The sequence below is a fragment of the Sturnira hondurensis genome, unplaced genomic scaffold, assembly GCF_014824575.4.
Source record: "Sturnira hondurensis isolate 20B ecotype Veracruz unplaced genomic scaffold, ASM1482457v3 Scaffold0015596, whole genome shotgun sequence".
In the NCBI taxonomy this organism is placed as follows: Eukaryota; Metazoa; Chordata; class Mammalia; order Chiroptera; family Phyllostomidae; genus Sturnira; species Sturnira hondurensis.
In genome coordinates, this window is record NW_028088227.1 from 23,564,469 (window position 1) to 23,587,789 (window position 23,321).

Consider the following 23,321-nt stretch of genomic DNA (forward strand, 5'->3'; position numbering starts at 1 on the left):
AAAAGAAGTCTAGGTCACCCACACAGCCAAGATGCTCCTTGAGGTTCAGAAACAAGGACCAGGTGAAGGAAGGAGGCGGTGATAAACCTCAAGCGGAGCCTTGTGACTACTTACCAAAGCAGGGACGTAGCACTTTTACTTTAATGCCTGCCTTGGACACCCACTTTCAGCCTGCCCATTTGGTGTGCCAGGCTGGGGTGCACCAACTGCACAAATCGGGCCTGGAGTAGTCGACACCTCTGAGATATGATACCCTGGGGGCTCTGGAAAGAGGGGGAAGAGTAGTTGCCTCACATTGGCAGGTGCATTAAATTACATTCTAGTAATTAAATTTGGGAGGGATGGTAAGAACAAATGCTTAGTAGCCCAAGGGTGGGCTGTGCTGGCCACCTGCCCAGGTGCTTCCAGTTCAACTCAGCCTGTTTGCTCTGTACAAGCTGCTGACTTCTGCAAGGATTTCAGCTTCGGCAAATCAGGCAAAAAAGCACAGAACTCAGAGGAAATGTGGAAAGGTTCTAAACAAGTGACCTTATAGCAGCATCCGCTGATACACAGAAAGTGCAGACACAGACCAGTGTTGCACATTAAAGAAAATATCACTGAAATAAGTAGATTTAGAAAAAGTTGTCTTATATTAATATCTAATTAAGCCCAGAAAAATAAATGTCACATTCAAAGGTCCTAAAAACAGACTGAGATGCTAATAAATACACCTGTATAGATTTCTGGGTAAAGGGTACTTGGTTAGATACCAGGTGGTACAAGTATTAGTAAAAGGTAAAAAGATCACAGTCATGAGAGTGGCCGCCTCGTACAAAAGTAAAGTGAGAAACCAAGTAAGATCAAGCAAAGGGCAAGGGTCTTTTTTTAAAAAAATATTTTATTTATTTATCTTTAGAGGGGAAGGGAAGGAGAGAGGGAGAGAAATATCAATGTATGGTTGCCTCTGCTGAGGACACACAATGTATCATGTGTCCCCTGCCGGGAACTGGCCTGCAACCCAGGCATGTGCCCTGACTGGGAATCGAACAGGGCAAGGGTCTTACTAGGTGAAAGAGTACTTTGAGTTCCACTGAAAATTTCTGACTATTAGGAATTCAACACAAACTAAGTCTATGTTTGTGTGTTTTTGTTTTTCTCAGTGATAAAAGCAAACTGGATAAAACTAAAAAACAACACAAGAGCTTTTCACAAATAAAATAGTTCTTTAATTATATCCTTTCTGATTTTCTTTTTTGTTTTCATTTTTAAACCAGTTTCCATCTGTACACTAAGAAAATAAACAACAGTGAGCCATTCTCTGCTCAACCTTCTTGGAGGCAGGCGGGGGCTCTGCCTACACAAAATACCCGGGCAGGCGCCAGTCACTCACGAGAGCACACGTCACCCCACGAAGGTAAGGCCCTAAAACGTACTGGAATTACATAAAAATACTCCATTGGGCTCTGTAGCAATGCACGAAGGTGAGGACACAACCAGCGGCGCCCTGGGCTGGCACCTCAGGCACATGAAGAGACCGGCACGGCTCGGCACGCTGCGCCGCAAGCCTCCCTCCCTCAAGCAGGACGGCCACGGGTGAAAGCCACAGGGACTTTATTCATTGTTTAGGCTTCTGGCAGCAGGCTTTCCTTGAAGTAGAATCTAAATACAAGTAAAAATGATGTAGCAATTTGTTAGAAGGCTTCACATGTCTTTCAAGAAGAACTTCACAATTTTGAAACACTACCACTAAATGGGTATCCTCTTTTTGGTAAAAATCTGAATAATTAAAATAAACAGTGGTTTAAATCATGATGATTAAAAAACATGGGAAAAAGTATATCCTGGCTGAAACAATCTTTACTTTTTTACGAATATAAGAGAAAGGACCAAAACACCAGCTAGTGATTAAGTCCAGCCGACCATGACACTCCTCAACTGGGTCGCCGTTTCCCTACAGTCGTGCCCCTGATGCTGCTAATCACGGTGCAGTATTAGGGCTGAACTAACAGTACTGCGCCCGAGTCTTTCCCACATTACTTTAAATTCCTAGTGTACATTCCTAGTGTACCTTCCTAGTGCACATTCCTAGTGTACATTTACACTGTTTAAAAATTAGAGAAGGACTTTTACCTGGTGGTACTCCCCCTAGTCTTTGCTGGATCATTTCTAAATGGTGAATATATTCCGTCAAAGAATGTTCTGGATCTTGAGAAGCAGTCAGGGATCTCTCTGATCTTGAATTTGGAGATGGATTGGACCTTTGTACAAACCCAGAAACAAACAAGAAAGAGTGAAGCGCGGCAGACGGTGAGTGCGGTGAGCACTCAGACAGGAAGTGGTGTGGGGCCCTCCGACTGGACGTGTAGAGGGCAATGGGGTAAATTAGACGACTGTTTTCTTTGCGTCTTTTCTTTACCAGAAAAGAAAAAATGACTCTTAAAAAGGGGGTACATAGTGCTTTAAAACCAACTTCTATGTAATGTCTCAGAGGTACAACTAGTAAAAACTACTGTATCTTATTCCACTCACTGAATCTTTGTGGATTAGGTCTCTGCACCCCTCAGACCCACACCTCTGTGCCCCAACTGTCAACAGGGGTCTGTCGGCTGCCCTCCTTCCCGGTCTCCCCCTGGGACCAGGGAGTTCCACTGTGTCACTCCTTGAGATCCCTTCAGGGAGGGCACATGTCTTACCTTGTCATCCTCAGAGAAGAGGCCATGGCCACCATTTATTCTCTCACTAAATATTACCAAAGTGGCCCTGGGGAGCCACAGCCGGTCGAGAACCCCTGCCCTCCCTGAACAGACCAGGGCTCCCCGGCCCCCCAGGATCCCAGTGGTGCGCTCCCTGCCTTGCTCTGCGGCCCAGCAAAAGCCAAATTTTCAAAATGCATTTCTCTGAGGAACCACACATGCTGGTGGAACACGGCCAGCAGAAGCGATCTGAGTGGACACACAGTGGCACCCGATGCATCCACACGCTGTGTCTACAGTCAGGATGGTGACACCCAAATGTGTCATCGCATGCAGTGCAGCTTGCAGAAAGACCATCGTCGAGGAGAGCCATAGGGCGGAAAAGCCAACTTCATCCCCTGCTGGCCTGACAGCACAGTGAGGCCTTGCTCCCCTCTGGTGAGAGTAAAGCGTGCTCATATTAGAACAGGGAAAGCACCCCCAGAGAGAAGAGAGGGCACGCCTACGTGATGTTAATGTTTGTACGTGCAATGTCCACAGACACAAACTGAACTTTTCGATACACTTTGTAGGGATGTTCCAAATACTAGAAAAGTCAGGGTTGAAACAGGTAAGTAAAGACTCATAACCTAGAATTCCTCAGTCCAGCATTTGAACGGGGTTACTGTTTTTAATAGAATGCTTTACATGGTCCAACCTGAAGAAACGAAAATGGAAATCCCACCCTTTGTAATTAACACTGGGGTGAGGGATCTTGTGGTCATGAAAAGGGGTGTAAACTGCGACGAAGGCAGTGAAGCTCCGCCACCCAACCTTAGGACAGGCACAGCCAAAGCCCATCCCATTGGAGCACAGGGCCTCAGCAAGCGACAAGCACATCTGGCCACTGCTCAAAGCATCACGTCATCAGGGAAAGCTTTTCACTCTCTTTGTTTTTATATTTATTTATTTATTTATTTATTTATTTATCTTTTTGAGAAACATCAATGTGTGGTTGCCTCTTGCATGTCCCCCACTGGGGACCCAGCCCACACCCAGCCCACAACCCAGGCATGTGTCCTGACTGGGAATTGAACTGGCGACCCTTTGGTTTGAGGGCTGGCACTCAATCCACTGAGCCACACCATCCAGGGCTAATCTTTGTTTTTAAATCCTCATGTGCCAGTGTGTTTTTATTGATTTTAGAGACAGAGAAAGGGGGAGGAGAGAGAAAGAAGCATCAATTAGTGGCCTCCCCTGCATGGCTGAACCGGGGACTGAACTCATAACCTAGACATGTGTCCTGATGGGGGAATCAAACCCCCAACCTTTTGGTGTATGGGACAATGCTCCAACCAAGACAACTGGGCAGGGCAAGTTGTCTTACTTACTTAATTGAAAAGGGTTTCCCCACATAACTTATCTTTAATGTGGTCAATGTAACATCTCAATTGCCACCTGAGTAGGAAGCATAAAGATATGTTACGGAGACAGTAAACCCAAATCCTACAGAAAAAAGAGTGAGTAAGCCGACCAAGGCCTTGCACATGTGTGTGTGTGTCTGTGTCTGTGTGTAGGAGGAGTCCCATGCACATGTAAACCCCCTACACAGACATACCAACAGGCCTGGGCACCCATACCAATCTGCCCAGAGACATCGCCACGTGTGGGTGCTTGTCCCTGCAGACTGGGTCTCTACTGATGGCTACTACCCAGGTTCCCTCGAAGCCCTGCCATGGAAAAGCAGTCCGAAAGCGCCCCATCTCACCTTTCCCTCCTGCGTGGGGAGGCTTTTGGCACAGAGTCCCTGGTCTGGCTGGAAGACATGTCCCGGGTCGGTGGGGATTCGCTGGTTTCAGGGGGGGATTCACTGGTTTCCGGTGGAGTCAACTGTTGCCGTGACCCTGGGAATCCTTCCTCCGAAATTATTCAGCAACACCGAGATTAGGAAAAATGACAAATGCATTTTAGTAGAAGGGCCCATCTACCAAAACTTAAAGTTTATAAGCTACGAGTCTACATGGCAATTTTGAAACATTTTTAAAGTACCCAAGTTATAAAAATTGTATTTTAAAAAGCTCTATGAGCAACCTGAGTTTTGATCACCTTACTCCCTGACCCCCGGCCTCAGACAGGCAGCGGCCCTGGAAAGGTGCACAGGGCCTGATAGAGCCAGCAGGGCACTGAGGAGCCAGGGGTGGGGGTTCTCCTCTTCCCAAGTGAGGGGTGGGCTCAAAAGGCAGGAGTAGGAACCCGGGAGACCACCAGGTTTGCCCTGGAGTGGGGAAAACCTTCCTGAAACCTGACCCACATTCTCATTTCAAGAAGTAACAGTTAACACACACAAATCAAAGCTGACTGACTGGCACCTATCTCTGCCTCCCTCCAGGCTGCCAGGCGGCCACATCCTTATGCTGAGTGGGAGGAAGTACTGTGTCAATGTCTCCCCGGGGGTGGTGACCTGCCAAAGGCTGGTGCTTCACGACCTGGGTGCATCCTGCCAGGGGGGCAGCAGCACAGACCCTCAGACATGCGATGTGGCCTAGAGAGTAAGCAATAGTACGCTCAGGGCGAAGACGGGCGGTCTGTAGAGCTCTGCTTCCCTCTGGAGAGTAAGGACCGCGTTTCTATTAACAACAGGTTATCAGTAGGCGTATTCGTCACCTCCTCATTGTTCAATCGTTGTGTTCTTATGAACCACTTTTACTCATGAACTATATTAACTGTGGTTTTATTTGTGCTTATTCTCAACATAAAACCATTTTCCCTCAAAAACATTTCACCTCTGATGACTGCACTGAATAAATTTTCCCATTTCTTACTGTGCTTCATTCCATCCCCACCAAGCTCTGAAATGACTAGATGTTAATGAAATGCTACATACAGCAAGTGGAAGAAAGTCTGCAAGGGCAAGGTGGAGGGGTCCCTGTTGGCCCACCTGTGCGGGGTGCTCGGCCTTGCACCAAAGCTCCTTTCCGATCTACTTCTTGCCATTTCTTTACCAAAAAACGTAATCTACAAAAAAAAAAAAAAAGGTACCAAATATTGAAAACCAGAGCAAAACAACAGTGACAAAAGCAGTGGAGATGCAGATGTGACCAACAGCTGGAATGGTTTGGGCAGCCACCGCCCCTGGCAGCAGGTCCTGCACACAGACAGGGACCCTACCTCGCCTGCCCACTCCCAGTCCCAGCCCATCCCCAGTTCACTCCAGGCGGGGGGGCCTGCCCTTGCCCCAGCCCCACCCACACTTGTCCACTCCTAGTTGCATCCTGCCCACTCCCAGACACCAGCATGGGGGCTCCCAGACTCCAGCTCAAAATAAGTCTGTAACACCCTGCTCCCTTCCGCTACCAAGGCCACAAGCCAGGGAACAGAGTGCAGTGGTGCAGGGGGTCCTAGGCTCTAGACCTCCACCCAAAGCCCTGCAAGGCAGGCTCCCTGGGCACCGCCGCCTCTCGGAGCCCTGCCCTCCTACAAGGCATTTCGTGTTAAAAGTGCTGCTGTGCTAAGATAACCTTCCCTCCTGACAGGAAGGCTGGAGGAGAGTTTGGGTCTGTTTACCTGTCTCCTCCAGCATCTAACTCACTTCCTGGTGCCGGGTAGCTATTCTCACTGAGCATAGGATGGGCAGGTGGGGGGGTGAATATGAGCACAGCTGTGGTCAGAACTCAGAGGTGAGGGCTCAGTGCCTGAGGCTGGAGGAAGACTCTCGGTGTGGGACTTCCACCTGTTCTGCAGCACAGTCTGGAGGAAGCCCAGGGAACCAGAGCAGTCTATCGTGCAGACAAAGAACAGTACGGCCCAGAGAGGTACGGTACTCCACAGGAGCCATGGAGCAGAAACAGCTGCACAGTTCTTAGTGGGACACATTTTTTTTGCAAATTTAGCAAAATTTACCATTATAAAATAAAATGGATTTCATCACTCTTAATTTTGAAATGCTCAAAATTCCCAGGCATACCAGGGAGTCACATCCCTGCTCCAAAGACTCCTTGTGCCTAGAGTGGTGGGGGGAGGGAGCGATGCCTCTGCCTGGGGTTGGGCAGGGCTGGGGCAGGTGGGCACAGTGAAGGGGGGATGGGGACCTTCCTGCACCCTACAGTGCCTGCCCCCACAGGCAAAGACTGGAAAGTGCCTGGGCCATCAATGGCCACCACCCTGGGTGAATCATGTATGTATATGTATGCCCCTCTTATGTAACACATATTTGACTAAAATGTAGGAAACTGAAATTTGAAGAAGTGAAATACAATTTTAAACTTCATCAGACATGCCTGTTGTCAGCAGCAATCCTGGCAAGAGGCCCATTAAAGGACAAGGTGTTGTTTTGTGATAAAAAGGCACCCTTACATCTCTTCCTTTTGGAAGGTGACAGTTATGTACACCATGATTTACTGAAGATGACATCATGTCTTCTGTAACCCGTATTTTCTTTAAGGCCTCAAGTGTCATTCATAGTAAAAAGGAATACAACTGCAGATTGTCAGAGACAACCCCCCCACCCCCTCTCCGCCCCCCAAGCCACTGCAGGGGGCCTCCGTTACCTTGAGATTGCAATCACCACCCTGACAGCTGTCCGGAACCTGGTGAAAGGCCGGGAGGTGGTGATTTTCTTATCTGCCTTGGAAGGAAACACTCCCAAATGAGCGATCATGGAAAGCGTCTCTTGTTCGGAGTCCTGGAATCCACCGATCAACAGTAAAAGATACTTCTTTTGATAAATCAGAGCTTTTCTAAAGCTCTCTGCTCTCAAATAATGCAGGTACAACTTTTCCATCTAAAAAAAAAATCATAAAACCTAATCACAAAGGTGTCTCTCTGACAAATTTGTAAAACATGCTTGCACAACTTTGCTTTAAAAAGAACCAGACAACTTTCTCAGCAAATCATTCCAGGAGTCAGCCCTGTACAACATCCACAACTGCAAACAATGTGCTGTTCGAAGTTCAGCCTTGTTTATTAGACAAAACGTAGGCCAGTCCTTTCTGCGGCATCCAAGCTGCCCCGTGAAGGTGCTGTGGGTGGGTTTTATCACGGGTTCATGGGCAATGTGAGGTGGGCAAGGCTGCAGGAATCCCTGGGCGTGCACACAGGGATTGGTGCTCATACCCTACTACATGCTGTCCAAAATGACGGCGAGTAAATTGCTGGTCTAGGACTTTTGGGGGGTGCGGAAACTATGACACGATGACTCAAGCAGCACACACTTCACCCCTACTCGCGGACACAGAAACTAGACCAATTTCAAATGAAAGTTCTCTTTCACTTCCCTTATATGTCATGACTTGGCCACTGGAACCAGCATGTGATCCTACTATGCACAGACACATTTGATGGCGGAGGAGGACCTCTCAGCTGTGAGCTGCTTTTACTAGTTAACAAACCAGGAGTTTAAAAAAGCGTCACCTGGGAGGGTGGGGGATAAAGAAGTGGAACGCAGAGGATGTCTGAGCAAGTGAAACTAACCTGTGTAATACTGTAATGGTGAACATGTCATTACACATCACATGTGTGTCCAAACCCAAAGAACGCACACCACCAGGACAGAGCCTGATGTAACTGTGGACTGTGGGCGGTGACGACAAAGCAGGTTCACAGACTGTAACGGATGCTCCATCTGGTGGGCACACTGACAGTGCAGGGCGGGGGCTTAGTGTGTGGGGCAGGGAGCGTGTGAGAACTCTCTGTACCTTCCCCTCAACTTTGCTGTGAAACTAACTGCTCAAAGGTATAAAGTCTTCAACACAGGCCAAGAGCAGCACCCCTACTTGATGCCCTCATGTCACCCCAGACAGGGCCTCACCTTGCCACTGCTGGTGTTTGCTTCCTCCCTGGAAGCTGGTGTGGGCAGTGCCGGGTCTGGAAGTCCTGTTGAGCTCTGCGGGGCTGTCCTGTCCCGCCTCCCGGCCGACCGGTCCAACCTCTGCAACAACCACAGACAGGTGTCTATAGCACTATTCTCACGCAGAAACATCTGGAGAAAAATGACCCCTCCCTACCCCAACCCCAGAGAGAGGTCACTTCCAAACACCTCATTCCCTCTCCCTGGCTGTCCTTCCAGGACCTTTGCAGGGAGAGGCCTGCTTTGGGCGGAGGGGAGCTGGGCCCACGCAAGGCTGGGAGCAGGGTCCCCCCCATGCCAGGATGCAGGCCACACCTGTGTCTCCCTCCAGTACCTTTTCAGTGGTGCTCATGTTGTTATGTGGCATTATCAACCAGACAGTTAACACTATGAGGTGATTATTACATGCCATTTACTTAAGTGTGACTGCATTACACTTACATTCTTATTAAACGGAAAAAACATGCAAAAAGCTTGCAGAGCTGGAACTGCTCCTCTAATCACTGACTCCGGCTGAAATAACCCCGGATTCAAAGCTGCAAGCATACTAAAAGCCCTCATATTCTCTGGCTCTAGAAATGCTAACTGAAGGAAGATGCAAATACACAGTTTTGCTTTAGCAGCACCAAACCACACGCCCAGAAAGCTCCGCCAGGGCCCACACAGCAACCATCCACACTGAGGAATGTGCATCCCAGAGCCCCGATAGGGGATACGCTAACAGAAGGAGATTAATTCCACGGGGAGGGGCACAAAGAGACCTTGAAGGACCCCCAGGGCCATGTGGTCACTGGCCTCTGTCCAGCAGTTTGGAAGGGGAATCAAGGCAGCCTGGTCATGCCACTCCACGGCCACAGGGCGGGCTGACAGCAGCATGGGCCTGGGAGTAGACGATTCTGAGAGGGGATCCCAGGAGGCAGGTAAGACTAATGGTTTTCCTCGTTCTAAAACACAGCTGGGCTGTTCCTAGAAAAAATATTCTAGGAACACAAGTCACTCGGACAGGAAGGAAAACACTCCCACATTCACTTTCAGTCTACCTTTGATTCTCCCATCAAGAATATTCACTTTCCGACTTCCGCCAAGATGGAGGCATAGGTGGAAACACTGTGCCTTCTCCCACAACCAAGTGTGAATACAACAAAGGTTTGGAGAACAAAGACACAGCCAAAGAACAGAAAACGGAATTATACGGAAGTCCGACACCAACGAACGGCTCAACTGGGACCAGTAAGAGGGGCGGAGCCAGCAGCGAAGCAGGGTCGGGCAGGAAAGATCCCCCGACCCAGGCGCACAGGCAGCCCGGACCTAGTCAGGGTTTGGGGCAGACTAACCTCGGTCGCACATTCGTGCAGAGTGAGAAGGACCGCGCAGGCCCCAGCGGGTGAACCCAGTGGTGGAGGGCTGACGGCGGTGACACATTAGCGTGCAGTGGGACGAAACGCTCGGGCCCAGGTGACAGTGGCAGCTGCGGCGGGAGGTGGGAGACGGGACCGCCATTGCTCCTCTTTGACCCCGCCCCCACATACAGTGTCACAACCCAGCGACTGAGTTGCCCTGCTCTGGTGAACACCTAGGGCTCCAATCCTCATACATAACAGGCACGAACAGTCCAAAAGATGGCTCAAGAAGAACTCAAAGCCCCAGAGCCGATAACACTAAGCGACCAGAAAATAGCCAGCCTCTCAGATGCACAGTTCAAAACACTGGTCATCAGGATGCTAACAGAACTGGTTGAATATAGTCACAAATTAGAGGAACATATGAAGGCTAAACTAATTGAAACGAAGGGAAATACACAGGAAACTAATAGTGATGGAAAGGAAACTGGGACTCAAATCAATGGAATGGACTAGAAGGAAGAACGAAACATCCAACCAGAAAAGAATGAAGAAATGAGAATTCAAAAAAATGAGGAGAGGCTTAGGAACCTCCAGGACATCTTTAAACGTTCCAATATCCGAATTATAGGGGTACCAGAAGACGGAAAGAAACAGCCACGAGTGGAAAATTTATTTGAACAAATAATAAAGGAGAATTTCCCCATTGTGGCAAAGGAAATAGACTTCCAGGAAATCCAGGAAGCTCAGAGAGTGCCAAAGAAGTTGGACCCAAGAAGGAACACACCAAGGCACATCATCATTACATTAGCCAAGATTAAAGTGAAGGAGAGAATCCTAGAAGCAGCAAGGGATAAGGGGACAGTCACCTACAAAGGAGTTCCCATCAGACTGTCAGCTGATTTCTCAAAAAAGACCTGACAGGCAAGAAGGGGCTGGAAAGAAGTATTCCAAGTCATGAAAGGCAAGAATCTACATTCAAGATTGCTCTATCCAGCAAAGCTTTCGTTTAGAATGGAAGGGCAGATAAAGTGCTTCTCAGGTAAGATCAAGTTAAAGGAGTTCATCATCACCAAACCCTTATTATATGAAATGCTAAAGGGACTTATATAAGAAAAAGAAGATGAAAAATATGAACAGTGAAAGGACAGCAAACTCGCAGTTATTAACAACCACACCTAGCCCTGGCTGGTGTAGCTCAGTGGATTGAGCACAGGCCTGTGAACCAGAGGATCGCGGTTCAATTCCCAGTCAGGGCACATGCCTGGGTTGCAGTTCCCTGCAGGCCAACTCCCAGCAGGGGACGCACGAAAGACAACCATACATTGATGTTTCTCTCCCTCTCTCCTTCCCCTCTAAAGATAAATAAATAAATAAAATCTTAAAAAAAAAAACACACCTACAACAAAAGCAAACCAAGAGGACAGCTAGATCAGGAGTGGAACCACAGAAATGAAGAACACATGGAGGGTTAGCAACAGGGGGGTGGGAGGAGGAGAAGGGGGGAGAAGGTACAAAAAATAGCATAGACAGTAGGTAGAAAATAGATAGGGGGGAGGGCAAGAATAGTGGGGGAAGTATGGAGTCTAAAGAACTTGTAGCCCACACAGGCCCCACAAGGTGTCCTAAACAACAAACCTTGGAACGCTTTCTGCGCAAGTCTCATAGCAGTGGACAGAGCAGTGCGGCGACACAAACGGCAGGCCTCGTCCAAACTGACACCAGGGCCTTCAGGACTCACCCGCCAGAGAATGGGAGTCATGGGTCCACTCAGTGTCTGGGCCCAACTCCATCAGGACAACGGTCCCTTCACCTTTACTGGCAAATCCACACCCTTGTCAGATGTCAACACCCATCAGTGACACACAGCAGAGAGAAGCTCGGCTGGGTCACAGAAGATTTGAACCCCATCAACCAACTGGATCTAACTGACCTTTACAGGACACTCCACCCAACATCACTGGAAACATCAAAACCGTCACTAAAACCTTCCAAAAAGGAAAGCACCAGGGCCAGGTGGTTTCACTGCCAAATTTTACCATGTACTTAAGAAAGAAATACCAGCTCTACATAATCTTTTTCAGAAAACAGAAGATGAGGGAACACATCCCAATTTATTTTATTAGGCCAAAATCAGAGACAATATCTAAAACTTCACATTAATATTCCTCATGAGCCCAGTCAAAAATGCTCAACAAAGTATTAGCAAAATGAATCAGGCAATGTCTAAAAAAGAATACCACGCCATGCAGTGGGGTTTTTCCTGAGACCAGGTAGAGTGAGTGTTCAAAACTGACATGATCCCCCCCTATTAAAAGACTTAACAAGGAAACCACATCATCCTATCCACAGATGCAGGGAAGTACAACCAATTCCAACAGCTGCTCATGACAAAACGTCTCAGCCAACCAGGAAGAGAAGAGGACCTCCTCAAACCCACAAGGGTGTCCTCAAAGGCACCTGCACCAACCGCAAGGAGAGGCTGAGGCTCTGCTTCAGCAGAGGTGGCACAGTGGAGGGTGTGCTCCTCACCGCGCCTGCCCACCGGTGTCCTGGAAGCCCTGGCCCAACAGGCAAGAAAAAGACATCACAGTATTCAAATGGTAAAAAAGGAATAAAACTCCCTATTCTGTAGAAAATCCCAGAAAAAGGTTCATAGGGCTAAAGTGAAGCTACTGAGGTTACAAGTCACAGATCAACCTACGTACATCCATCACATTTCCATACATTTCCATACAGGAGCCATGAACAATGAGAAAAAAATGTTTATAAAGTACCATTTACAACAGCCCACTAAAAAATGAAATATTTAGACATAAATCTGACAGCTACATGCATTCAGGAAAATTTTTTCCCTAAATGTTATTTATGTTAAATGTGAGTTATAATTCACGGAACAAAAAAATTATCCTTTTGAAGCATACAACTCAACTGATTTTTACTGTACTTACAGGGTTGTGTAACCATACTATCTAATTTGAGAACACTTTCGTCACCCCCAAGGGCCTGTCCTGTCAGCAGTCACGCTCCACTCCCCTCCCCCACCCCGACAACCACTAATCTGTTTTCTATTGTAATAGATGTGCCTCTTTTGGACATTTTATATGACTGGAGTCATACAATACATAGTCTTTTGTGTCTGGCTTCTTACACTAATAAAAACACTTTCAAGGCTCACCTGTACTATACAATGTGTATCACAGTCCCTTACACCCTTTTACTGCTGAATAATACTCCATTTATGGATATGCCATGTATTATTTATCCATTCATCCATTAGTGAACATTCGGGCTATTTTATAGATTTAACACAATCCCAATCAAAATAGCCAGCCAGATTCTAAAGTTTATACTGAAGGACAGAGGAACTAGAAATGCCAAATAATTTGAAAAAGAAGAAAGAACTGCAGTGCGCCCACTACCTGCTATGAAGGCACAATAACACAAACCTCCAGGCACGGGTCCAGGACAGACATACAGACCAGTGGAACGGAAGACAGTCCAGACACACACACACAAGTGCTGTTCACTGGTTTTTGACATAGACACAAAGACAATTCAAGGAGAAGAAACCATCATTGCAACAAAGTGTGCCGGAGCAACTGAATATCAATGTGCATAAAAATAATCCATCTATCTCTCAGACCATGAACAAAAATGAACTCGAAGTGGATTGTAGATGTCAAAGTAAAAAGTTAAAACACTATAAAACACACTATAAAACTGTTGGCATGATCCATGAAAGAACAAACTAATACACGGAATTTCATCTAAATAAAAATTGTTTTGCAAAGGATACTATACACAGAAGACATCACAGATGGAAAAAATATTAGCAAATCATGTTCTAGGAAAGACGCTTTACCTAGAATGCAGAAAGAATTCTCAAAATAACAAGAAAACAAACAATCTGAGTTAAGAAGCAGCCAAGGCGTTAACCAAGAAGATACACAGATGCCTCCTTACACCCACCAGACTGTGGGAGGGAACCAAGTGCTAAAACGCGGTCACTGCATCGCTCACCACGTGTGGCCCCCCCGGACAACACTATGGCCTCGGTAATGTGGAAGATGCAGCAACCCCGCCAGCGGGCATTCACACAGAGAAATAAATCTTATGCCCACACACACCCCGTACACAGTATCTGTAGGAGTGCTATTCATAACAGTCGGAAACCAGAAGCCCACACACCCTTCAGCAGGTGAACAGTTCAGCTGAAGCGCATCCATGCCCTGAGTGCAGCTTGGCAGCAGGGAGGAACAAGCTACTGAAATCAACACCCGGATGGACCTCGAATGCACCACGAAGGAAGTGAAGAGACGTCAAAGGCTACATGCCGTGGTTCTGACCTACTCGACATCCAGGGAAAGAAAGCCACAGGGAAGAGGGGTAGTCAGAGCCTGCGTCTCCGACGTGTGAAAACTCAATGAGCCCCGACCAGTGTGGCTCAGTGGGTTGGGTGTTGTCCCGCAAAGTGAAAGGCTGCTGGTTAGATTCCCAGGCTGGGTACAAGCCTGGGTCGCGGGCCAAGTCCCTGGTTGGGGGCACATGAGAGGCCAACCAATTGATGTTTCTCTCACACATAAATGCCTTTCTTTTTCTCTCTCTCCCTCCCTCCCTCTCCAAAAATAAATAAATCTCTAATGCACACACACACAAACCCCTCAAGTGACATCACACCAAGGATTAGATTTTACTAGATATAAATTTAAAATAATCTGTAAAGACTTTCCATTATAAAAAAAGGTAAAGCAAATCAAGCAAAAACCACCTCAAATATAAAAAAGAAAAATCAGGCATTCCAAAAGAAGTCTACCCAACTACATAAATCAGGTAAATTATAATATAAATTGTTTTCATTAGGTAAAAGTCTAATAAAATCCTAATTTCATCAGATTATTTACTATAGTCAAAATTTTCTTCCATGAACACGCGTCAAACACCATCTCATGACAAGGGCCACATGTGACAGCACGTGTGCGTATGTCCATGTCTGTGAACAAGGAGGACACTTTGCTACAATGTTAAGCAAGGTACTCTGGCCGTTAGGCAGGAAGGAGCCCAGGCCGGCTAACCAGGCAGAAATGATGCTCTCCGCTGCTCACGTCGCCCCCCACCCGAGCCGCAGGGGTGTGAATAACGTACACCGAGCGAGCAGCCCTTCAGCAGGTGGTGCTTGAGGGTCTTCTCCAGCCGGGACGTGGCCCTGAACAGCTCTGCCTTCTCCTGGGTCATGGCACCAAGAGCTTTGGTAAGAGAATCATTTTCTTTCAGCAACATGTCCACCAGCTGGACCTGTACCTCTGCTGCCATTTTTTTCTGAGAAGAAGAAAGCAGAAATAAATGCACGAAATAATGTTAAAAGGCGTGCACACTATTTGTGTCTTTTATTGTTGGTTATTTTTTAGGTATTATCATTTTAAATGTTTTGGGGTTCCACAGAAAGCTTGTAGGGCTGGTAAGAGTTGTTCATCTGTGCGACAGGAAACAAACAATGTTTTCAAGCCACATTTCTTTCCAATCCTCTATCAAACAGACTGGACACAAAACTGGGCCGTGCGACCACTGTAGAGCTGTCAGAGCCAATGCTCTTTGACTGCTGAGAACTCCACTACAGGTGTTCTCGAGGCGACCAGGGAACATCATGTGCCCATCCCTGAGGTCCAGTGAGTGAGTCCCTTAAAACAAGCTCGTTATTCTCGTGATCAGAGGAACCCCCAGCCTGTGGTGGGCCTGGCACACGAGGAAGGCATGGTGTCCAACAGAGGATGCCCTGCACCCGCCCACCAACTGTGCTCGACAATCAGTTTAGAGGGAGGATGGGTCAGGGGTGCTCACAACAGGCACACTGCTTTCAGATAAACACTATGATTTCATAATTAACAGAGAGCATTTATCAGATATTCGTATCATCAACTTCAGACACAGCTGATGGGGAAGGCAGTGCTTCCCTGGCAGCCCAGAGGGTCCAAATCACACAAGCTCTCAAACTTAAGTGCTCAAGGAGCAGGCTGGGTGGCAGTACCATGGACTGCTGGCTGGAAGCACCAGAGAAAGTGCAGGGAATGCCTAGCACCTCCCAGGTGTGGGAGGAGGCACTTGCTCCCTCATCCAGATGACAAACTTTCAAACAGAAAAGGAAGCAGTGAGGGAGGAACAACCAGTCACAATAAAAAAGGAGCCAGGCCCCAGCCAGCCAGATGGGCCAGGCAGGGGCCACTGGTCTCTCACCCGGAGGACCTGGATTCTCACCTGGGAAAAGTTAGATGTGCTCAGCTTGGACTTGAGGTCCTCTAACATCCGCAGTAAAGATGTCACTGCTTTCTCATTTGATGAGGTCCAATCATTAATTGTCCTGTAAAAATAAACAAACATTTTAAAGGTTCATATGGACCCCTACTGACTATGACCCAATGCCATGACAGTCACTGCATTGAGGATGAGCTTGTGCGAACCACCATCAACAGGCTTGTTAAGTACTTCAAACTGTGTTCTGGCCACAGAGGCGGCAGCTGGGAGCATCTCCAGTGATGGAGGCAGCCACGAGGCAGTGCAGCCCTGGGCTGAATAGTCTGTAAGGCTCAGAAAGCTCTGGCCACCAACCACTAGGGCTCCCTCAGCATTTTTGCCTCCTACTGCTGTTTTCTACTGGGATTGTCAGTTATTAGAAGTGGCCCTAAACAGATCTTTACAGCTCTATAAATTAAACCCAACTATAGACAGAACTGTGTTTGCTTAATTACTATGCATAAAGAAAAGGGCAAATGTCAATATTAATTGTTCTGTCTAAACAAAATGCCTCAGTCTCGGCTCTTCAACCATGAAACGCATTCTGTTCAGGTGAACAGCAGGCCCCAAAGCCTTGGCTGAGGCAGACACTGCAGACTCGAGCTCCGCTGAGTGGGGGGCATGGACCCTCTCGACAGTGAACCAGAACAAAGGGGTGTGGGGAAAACCAATCTAAAAGAAACATGTTTTTTTCCTGTCATATTATAACATGGAAGAGTGCTGCCCCAACTCAGCCAAATACATGGAACATGAAATAGAGTCAGTTTCATTAACATATGGATCTGAAACTGCAGACGCACCCAAAGTCCAGGACTGTTCTTTACATGAAAGGTGCAGGGTCACACAGAACTTGCTGGTTCTCCATGACTGACCTGTCTACGGTCTGGTTGACCAAATTGGTCAGCAGTCCTGCCGTGCAGAGCAGCTGCTGCCGAATTGCCTCCAGGCCCTGCTGCTGCTCTTGGAGATGTTCCAACTCTGGGGACAGGCGTGCCACCTCCCTGGCCTCCAGCTCCCTTATCTTCCGCTGAAGCTGCTTGACCTTGTGCTCGTGGCGCTGGCGCTGCAATTCTAATTCTCTCTGTTGTCAAAACAGAACAGAAAAGACTATCACACACATTCTAGAAGCTTCCCCCAGTGTCAGATCTGGGGGCCTGGCTACCCTGCACACCACCCCCATCGGGACTTCCACAGTAGGTGCTCCACGTGTGACACGGGGTCAGGACAGCTCCTGCCTCAGAGACAGCCCAGTCCCACAGGAGAGTCTCAGGGCTGAGGTTTTGTGCTTGTTTCTGAGAACAGCCAGGCTTTTAGACCCACGGCAAGCATGGGGCACAAAGAGGAGGGGTTGGGACACTGACACATGCAGGTTGGAGTCTCACAGGTCCAAGTTCTGGTCCCCCGCCATCAACACATGTGTGTGTACAGGTGAATGCATTAGTGTGAACACATGCACAAACACACAGAACATATACATGCTTATGCACACCATGAAGCTGGGGGCACCGTGGGGCCTCATGAGGTAGAAACCTCCCACTGGTACAATGCTCTCCACCAAAGGGGTGGCAGAAAAAGTCAGCCAGCAAGGATGCACTCCCTGCCCAGCGTGCAGGGCCTGAATCTCCACTGGGAGAAGAGCTAACCCATCAGGTGGAAAGCAGAGCAAGCAGAGGCAGTGGGTCAAGAAAAGAAGAGCACAGGGCCTCCTTGTGGAGAAGAAAAGTCCAAGGGGAGATGCGCAGACAAGGCTCCACCAGGCTGGGACAGAACCCAGAGGGGCCTCCAGCTGCACAGCCCCCGAACGGCATGGACCGCAGGCCAAGGCTATGGGGTTTACAGGCTCGTCCCTCCAGCGCATCACAAAGAATAGTTACACTTCTTTGTAATAACGCCTTGCAAGCAATCACGTTACCACTGTTTCGGAAAAAAAATCAAAATTCACCAAGGACCACCCAGTCGGCTTAATCCGACTTGTCTCCACAAAACAACTGGGGGTGCCTCCTGGCCACACCTCCAGGTGACACCTCCAAGCTACTCCAGCTTCCAAGACATTGCAATGATAGTTGTAATGTAAAAAATAGTTGTAATGATAAAACATTACAATTACTATAAAGTGTGTTTATAATAGTTGATTACAACATCTAATATTTAATAGATGATTAAATATTAATGATCCTGACACACACTACAACATGGTGAACCTTGAAAACATCATGAAAGAAGCCAGATGTAAAAGGCCACTAACTGTGTGATTCCGTCGATAAATGTCCAGGGGGCAAATCCAGAAACGGGAAGTAGATTACTGGTTGCCCAGGGCTGGGACAGGGAAAGGGGGAGTGACCGCTCGTGGGAACAAATTTCCATGTTGGAGTGATGAGCATGTTTTTTTTGTTTTTAAAGATTTTATTTATTTATTTTTAGAGAGGGGAAGAGAGGGAGAAAGAGAAGGAGAGAAACATCAGTTGCCTCTTACTTGTCCCAAACTGGGGACCTGGCCCAAATCCCAGGCAAATGCCCCAACTGGGAATTGAACTGGTGACCCTTTGGTTCACAGGCTGGTGCTCAATCCACTGAGTCACACCAGCCAGGGCATGAGCATATTTTAAAGTTGACTGGTGTGATGAGTTGCACAACTCTTTGAAAATACCAAAAACCATTAATTCTGCCATTTATATTGGTGAACTTCATGGTATAAATGGTATCTAAGTAAAGCTCTAAAAAAACATCAGTCACTTCCCTCATATTAACTCACAGAACTAATGTTGTAGAATTTGGAACATAATTTATCCTTGTAACATTTAGAAATCCAGGGTTTTGTTCTTACAAACACATATTCATTTCTCAACTATTTCATGGCAGGTTAACCACTAAAAAGACCAGGCTGTTAGTTTCCATTGTGCATTTTAAAACGACTTTGAATAATTTGCAAAAACAAAAACTATGAAAGTATTTTTTCCAAGTACTTAATAAATATTTTTAAAGAGGTCAAAATAAATGTCAATCCATTACTAGACACAGGATATAATTTCCTCAGAAACAAAGGCTTTTATAAAATAAAATAAAAACAATATAAAATGTACCTAAAATTAAGGTACATTATAAAATAAAAATAATATAAAATGTACCTAAAATTAAGACCCATCAAAAAAATAAAAAGGGAACACTCCCAGCCCATCCTGTAAGATCCGAATCATCCTTATATCAGAACCAAAGTTACCACAAGGAAACTGGAGACCACTGTCCCTACTGAGCACAGATGCCCAATCCTTAGCGAAACACTAACAAACTGAATCTAGCACCATACTGAATAGAATTATTACCAAAATCAAGTGGGTTTCATTGTAAGGAATGCAAGGATGGCTTGACATATGAAAATCAATGTAATACACCAAATCAATAAAGTAAAAAACAATAAACCTCAAAAGACACCGAAAAAGCAAATCCAATACTCTCATGATTAAAAATAATAAAGACTGAAAGAACTAGGAATCGAAGAGAATTTCCTTGGATAAAGGCATCTCAAAAAATCCCACAGCTCCCACTGTTTTTAAAGGTCAAGTCTGACTGCTTGCCCTACAACCAGGAATAAGGCACAGTGCCTCCTCAACCACTTCCATCAATGCTGCATCGTAGGCTCCGGCCAGGACAGTCAGGTAGGAAGAGCAAATAAAGACACAAAACAGAAAAGGAGACAGTAAACCTGCCCACGTGCAGATGACATGATCTTCCATCCATATGGAAAATCTCAAAGAAGCCATTAAGAGCTACTGCCACGAACAAACAAGTGCAGCTAGGTTGGGGGCCGCAAAGATCAACACACAACAGTCAACTGGACTGCTGTACACCAGCAATGCACGGCTGAAGTAAAACTAAGAAAATAATTCTGTTTATAGAAGCAAGAAAAATAACAACATACTCAGAAATAAATTTAATACTACTGCAAAGCTTATCTCTAAAAGTTACAAAACACTGTTGACAGAAATTAAAGACCCACATAAATGGAGAGACCTCCCAGTTTCCCGAGTGGGAAGACTGAACATAGGTGACAATACTCCTCAGAGTATATACAGAGTCAAGAGTCCGTGCACTGCCTTGAAATCTCAATGGCCTTTTTTAGAGAAGCAAAACTGCCAATCGTCCAGTGCGTGAGGAACTGCCAGGGCCCCTCACATACAAACAACCATGAAAGCGTACGAAGTAAAGGGATATGTGCTTCCTGACTTCCAACCTTGTCACAGAGCTGCAGTAGTCACTGCGTCCAGAATAGGACTGTATAGGCCAGCTGAACAAAAGGGACCAGAATAACGCACCACCCCCCCACCCCGCCCCATCCTATGGGCCATCCTAACCCTATCAACTTGACTGCTAAGTGCTGACATCAGCCAAGGGCGGCTCTCACCAGTTTCTCCTTGTCTCTCTGCCACTTCTTCCACTTGTCCGTGTGTGCCCGGCTCTGCCTGGTCTCCACTCTTCTCCTCGTGTCCTTGAATCCTTGTTCTGCCAGCCTCGAGTGTAACTGCTCTAACTCTGCCTGCAGCCATGTGGGCTTCTCCCTCTCCCTGTCCTCATCACAGCTCAGCATTGGCTTGGGGGTCCGCAGGGCCTGCACAGTGGACCTCTGCCTGGCACTCACCTCCTTCTCTCTCTCGAGCTCTGCACAGCGCTTCTGCACCTCAGCCTCCAGCTGCTGCTGGGTGTGCACAGCGTGCTGCTGCACTTTTTCTAGCGCTGCCTGAAGCTCTGCCACTCGGGTGGTCTCATCCTTCAGCTTACGCAGCAGAGCACGGTGCGTCTGTGTTTCCTGGTGAGCACAGGCCTCCTGTGCCCGACGGCTCAGCTGCTCTGTCAGAACTCGCTCATGCTGCAAGGCCTCGGACAGCTCAAGTGAACGGCCTTGCACAGTCTCCAGGTTCCGGTGTAGCTTGGAGACCCGGCTCCGTTCCTGTGCCAATAGTGCCTCGCAGCGCGAGGACTCAATCTGCAGTTCCTTCTGAAGGTTGTCTTTCACCGTCTGCTCATGTTTTAAAGCTACACAGAGCTGATTATTCTCAGCATATTGCTTCTCCAAAGATATTCTTAATTCCTAGACAGGAAATAAAAGATAAGAAAATTAAATGAGAGAAGTATCTAAACAGTTTTCTTGTTTAAGTTTCTGTTTCTATCCTTGACCAGCAATTACACATTTACCCTGTGGATGAAAAAGTATGTGCAGCTGACCTTCAACCACGTGGGTGTTAGCGGTGTTGACCTCTCTTAAGGTCAGAAATCTGTGTGGAACTACTACAGTCGGCCCTCTGCATATGCTGATTCCCAACTGTGAAGATGACCCTCAGAACAATGCAGGTCTGAAGTGCCCCAGTCAAATGAGTGGTCAACTGCCAGAATCCACATATAAGTGGACCCATGCAATTCAAACCCGTGTTTTTCAACTGTATAATAATTTTTGTTACCTTTTTGAGTAAATGCACACACATGTCCTGGGTTCATCCTCCCCCCCTTAGAACCACAACACCCAGGACACTAGAAGACACACAGATGCATTTGCACTGAGCCATGATCTATGTTCCTGAAAGGCAGCTTCACTCTAGCAGGGAAACTGATGGTCAGCTTGCCCAGAACTACAGAACACCTGCTGGAAACGCGGTCATCAAGCTTCCGAACAAAACGCTGACTCGCACATGTCATGAGTCATGCACAGGAGGTGGGTCACCATTTATCTGGCTGCCATTGATCTGAGTCTGCGCCTCATGCGGAAGGCCAGTAAAACGAGGAAGCTGCGTCTACCCTGCAGAAGCAAGCTCTCAGAGATGGGACCATGAGTGGCACAGTGCCGGCATCAAGGTCATCATGCTGTCTGTCACTTCAAAGCCGCTGAGTGTTTTACCCAAAGACGCATCCCTACCTCACTATCTCAAAACCCTGACACCAGGGCTCACTGTCCCCAATAAGAATAAAGCTAGCATCAAAGAGAACGGCCTCCCAGCTCCCATCTCTGGTTAGTGTGGTGACTAGGCCAGCGCTGGTCCCCTCACCTCCAAGGCCCTGGAGTTCTGGCCCTCCTTCTGCAGGTGCTGCAGCTGCTCCTGCTCCAGCTGGCTCTGCAGGGCACGCTCCTTCTCACGCTCATTCTCTAGCTCCTGAAGTGTGGCCTTCAGGTCCTTCTCCTTGCTGTCCAGTATGAACCTGTGCGAGGAAAGAGGCCATCACGCCCAACGTTACACAATGCTCCAATGGGATATGGGCCAGTCCTCAAGGGCCAGGGACTTCCAGGATGAGGCAGGTATGCCCCGGCTGCTTCCTCGTTATCTGCACATGCGCTCAGTCCCACCTTCCTGTTCTAAACCCATGGGAGGAGGGTGCCTTTGCCCAACACCTACTGAGCACACCACACAAGTCGTGGCACCAAAGGCTCTGTTACTTCACTGCCAAGAAAGATGTGGTGAGAACCATGTAACTTCCATTTATTCTTCAACAAAAGGTCTGGTGACAGCCTGGGGGATAGTGGGCTGCGAATCACAAAGGCAGTGCCGTACCTCAGTTGGAGAACCTCCTTCTGCACGTCATCGAGGGACTTAAGCAACCTTTCGTTGTCCTGTTTACACTCACATAGCTCAGATTTCAAAGCTTTGACCGTGTTCTGCTCCAGCACCAGCAGCTTTCGGACATTACTTGCTTTCTCTTGCTCTTCATTGAGGGTTTTTTGTAGATCACTCGCTATACATTTTTCCTGCTCAACCTTATATGCCAGTAACTCAACTAAGAAAAGGGTTAAAGAACATAAAATAACATTACTCAGGAGTTGTACAGATGATTAAATTACAGATAACCCAGTAAAGAGAGGGGGAGAATGAAGTTTCTGTAATTTAAAAACCACTGCTTCTAACAGAGCCAGGATAGTCAAGGACACATTCCTGCTGCCTGTTGCTGGTTCCTACATCATGCTTGGCACCAGGGTTTGCCCTATGGGCTGGGGACATGCACAGACTCTTGGGCAGAGAGCATGCACGACTCATATGGGCCATGCAGGCCATGTGAACACAGTGTGGCTCCTCAGGGTGGGCCACATGCCTCTTGACCCCTGCAGCAATTCAGATTTGGGGTCTCCCTGGAGGTGGAGTTTAGAGCTAAGGCGAGATGGATCTCATATGGAAGGCCGCTGAGAGCCCACACTGCCAGATGCAGAAAAGCTAGTGT

At 47.4% G+C, this 23,321-nt stretch overlaps 1 protein-coding gene across 7 annotated transcripts in view; it reads right to left on the minus strand.

Moving 5' to 3' along the window:
* Nucleotides 1-1,235: 1,235 nt before the first annotated feature.
* PCNT (pericentrin) overlaps nt 1,236-23,321 on the minus strand; it is a 121,048-nt gene continuing 98,962 nt past the window's right edge. For 5 of the 7 annotated variants that reach the window (XM_037065155.1, XM_037065153.1, XM_037065156.1 and 2 more), the window contains 12 exons: nt 22,661-22,883; nt 22,160-22,310; nt 20,527-21,210; nt 17,000-17,208; nt 16,092-16,194; nt 14,985-15,158; nt 8,461-8,580; nt 7,202-7,434; nt 5,593-5,669; nt 4,423-4,567; nt 2,113-2,240; nt 1,236-1,641 (listed from right to left, as the gene is read on the minus strand). In XM_037065155.1, coding sequence (XP_036921050.1) covers nt 1,598-1,641; nt 2,113-2,240; nt 4,423-4,567; nt 5,593-5,669; nt 7,202-7,434; nt 8,461-8,580; nt 14,985-15,158; nt 16,092-16,194; nt 17,000-17,208; nt 20,527-21,210; nt 22,160-22,310; nt 22,661-22,883 — 2,291 coding nt within the window. In that variant the 3' untranslated portion in view covers nt 1,236-1,597. The remainder of the gene's footprint in view (nt 1,642-2,112; nt 2,241-4,422; nt 4,568-5,592; nt 5,670-7,201; nt 7,435-8,460; nt 8,581-14,984; nt 15,159-16,091; nt 16,195-16,999; nt 17,209-20,526; nt 21,211-22,159; nt 22,311-22,660; nt 22,884-23,321) is intronic. The other 2 variants (XM_037065159.1, XM_037065157.1) reach the window with 1 other exon arrangement.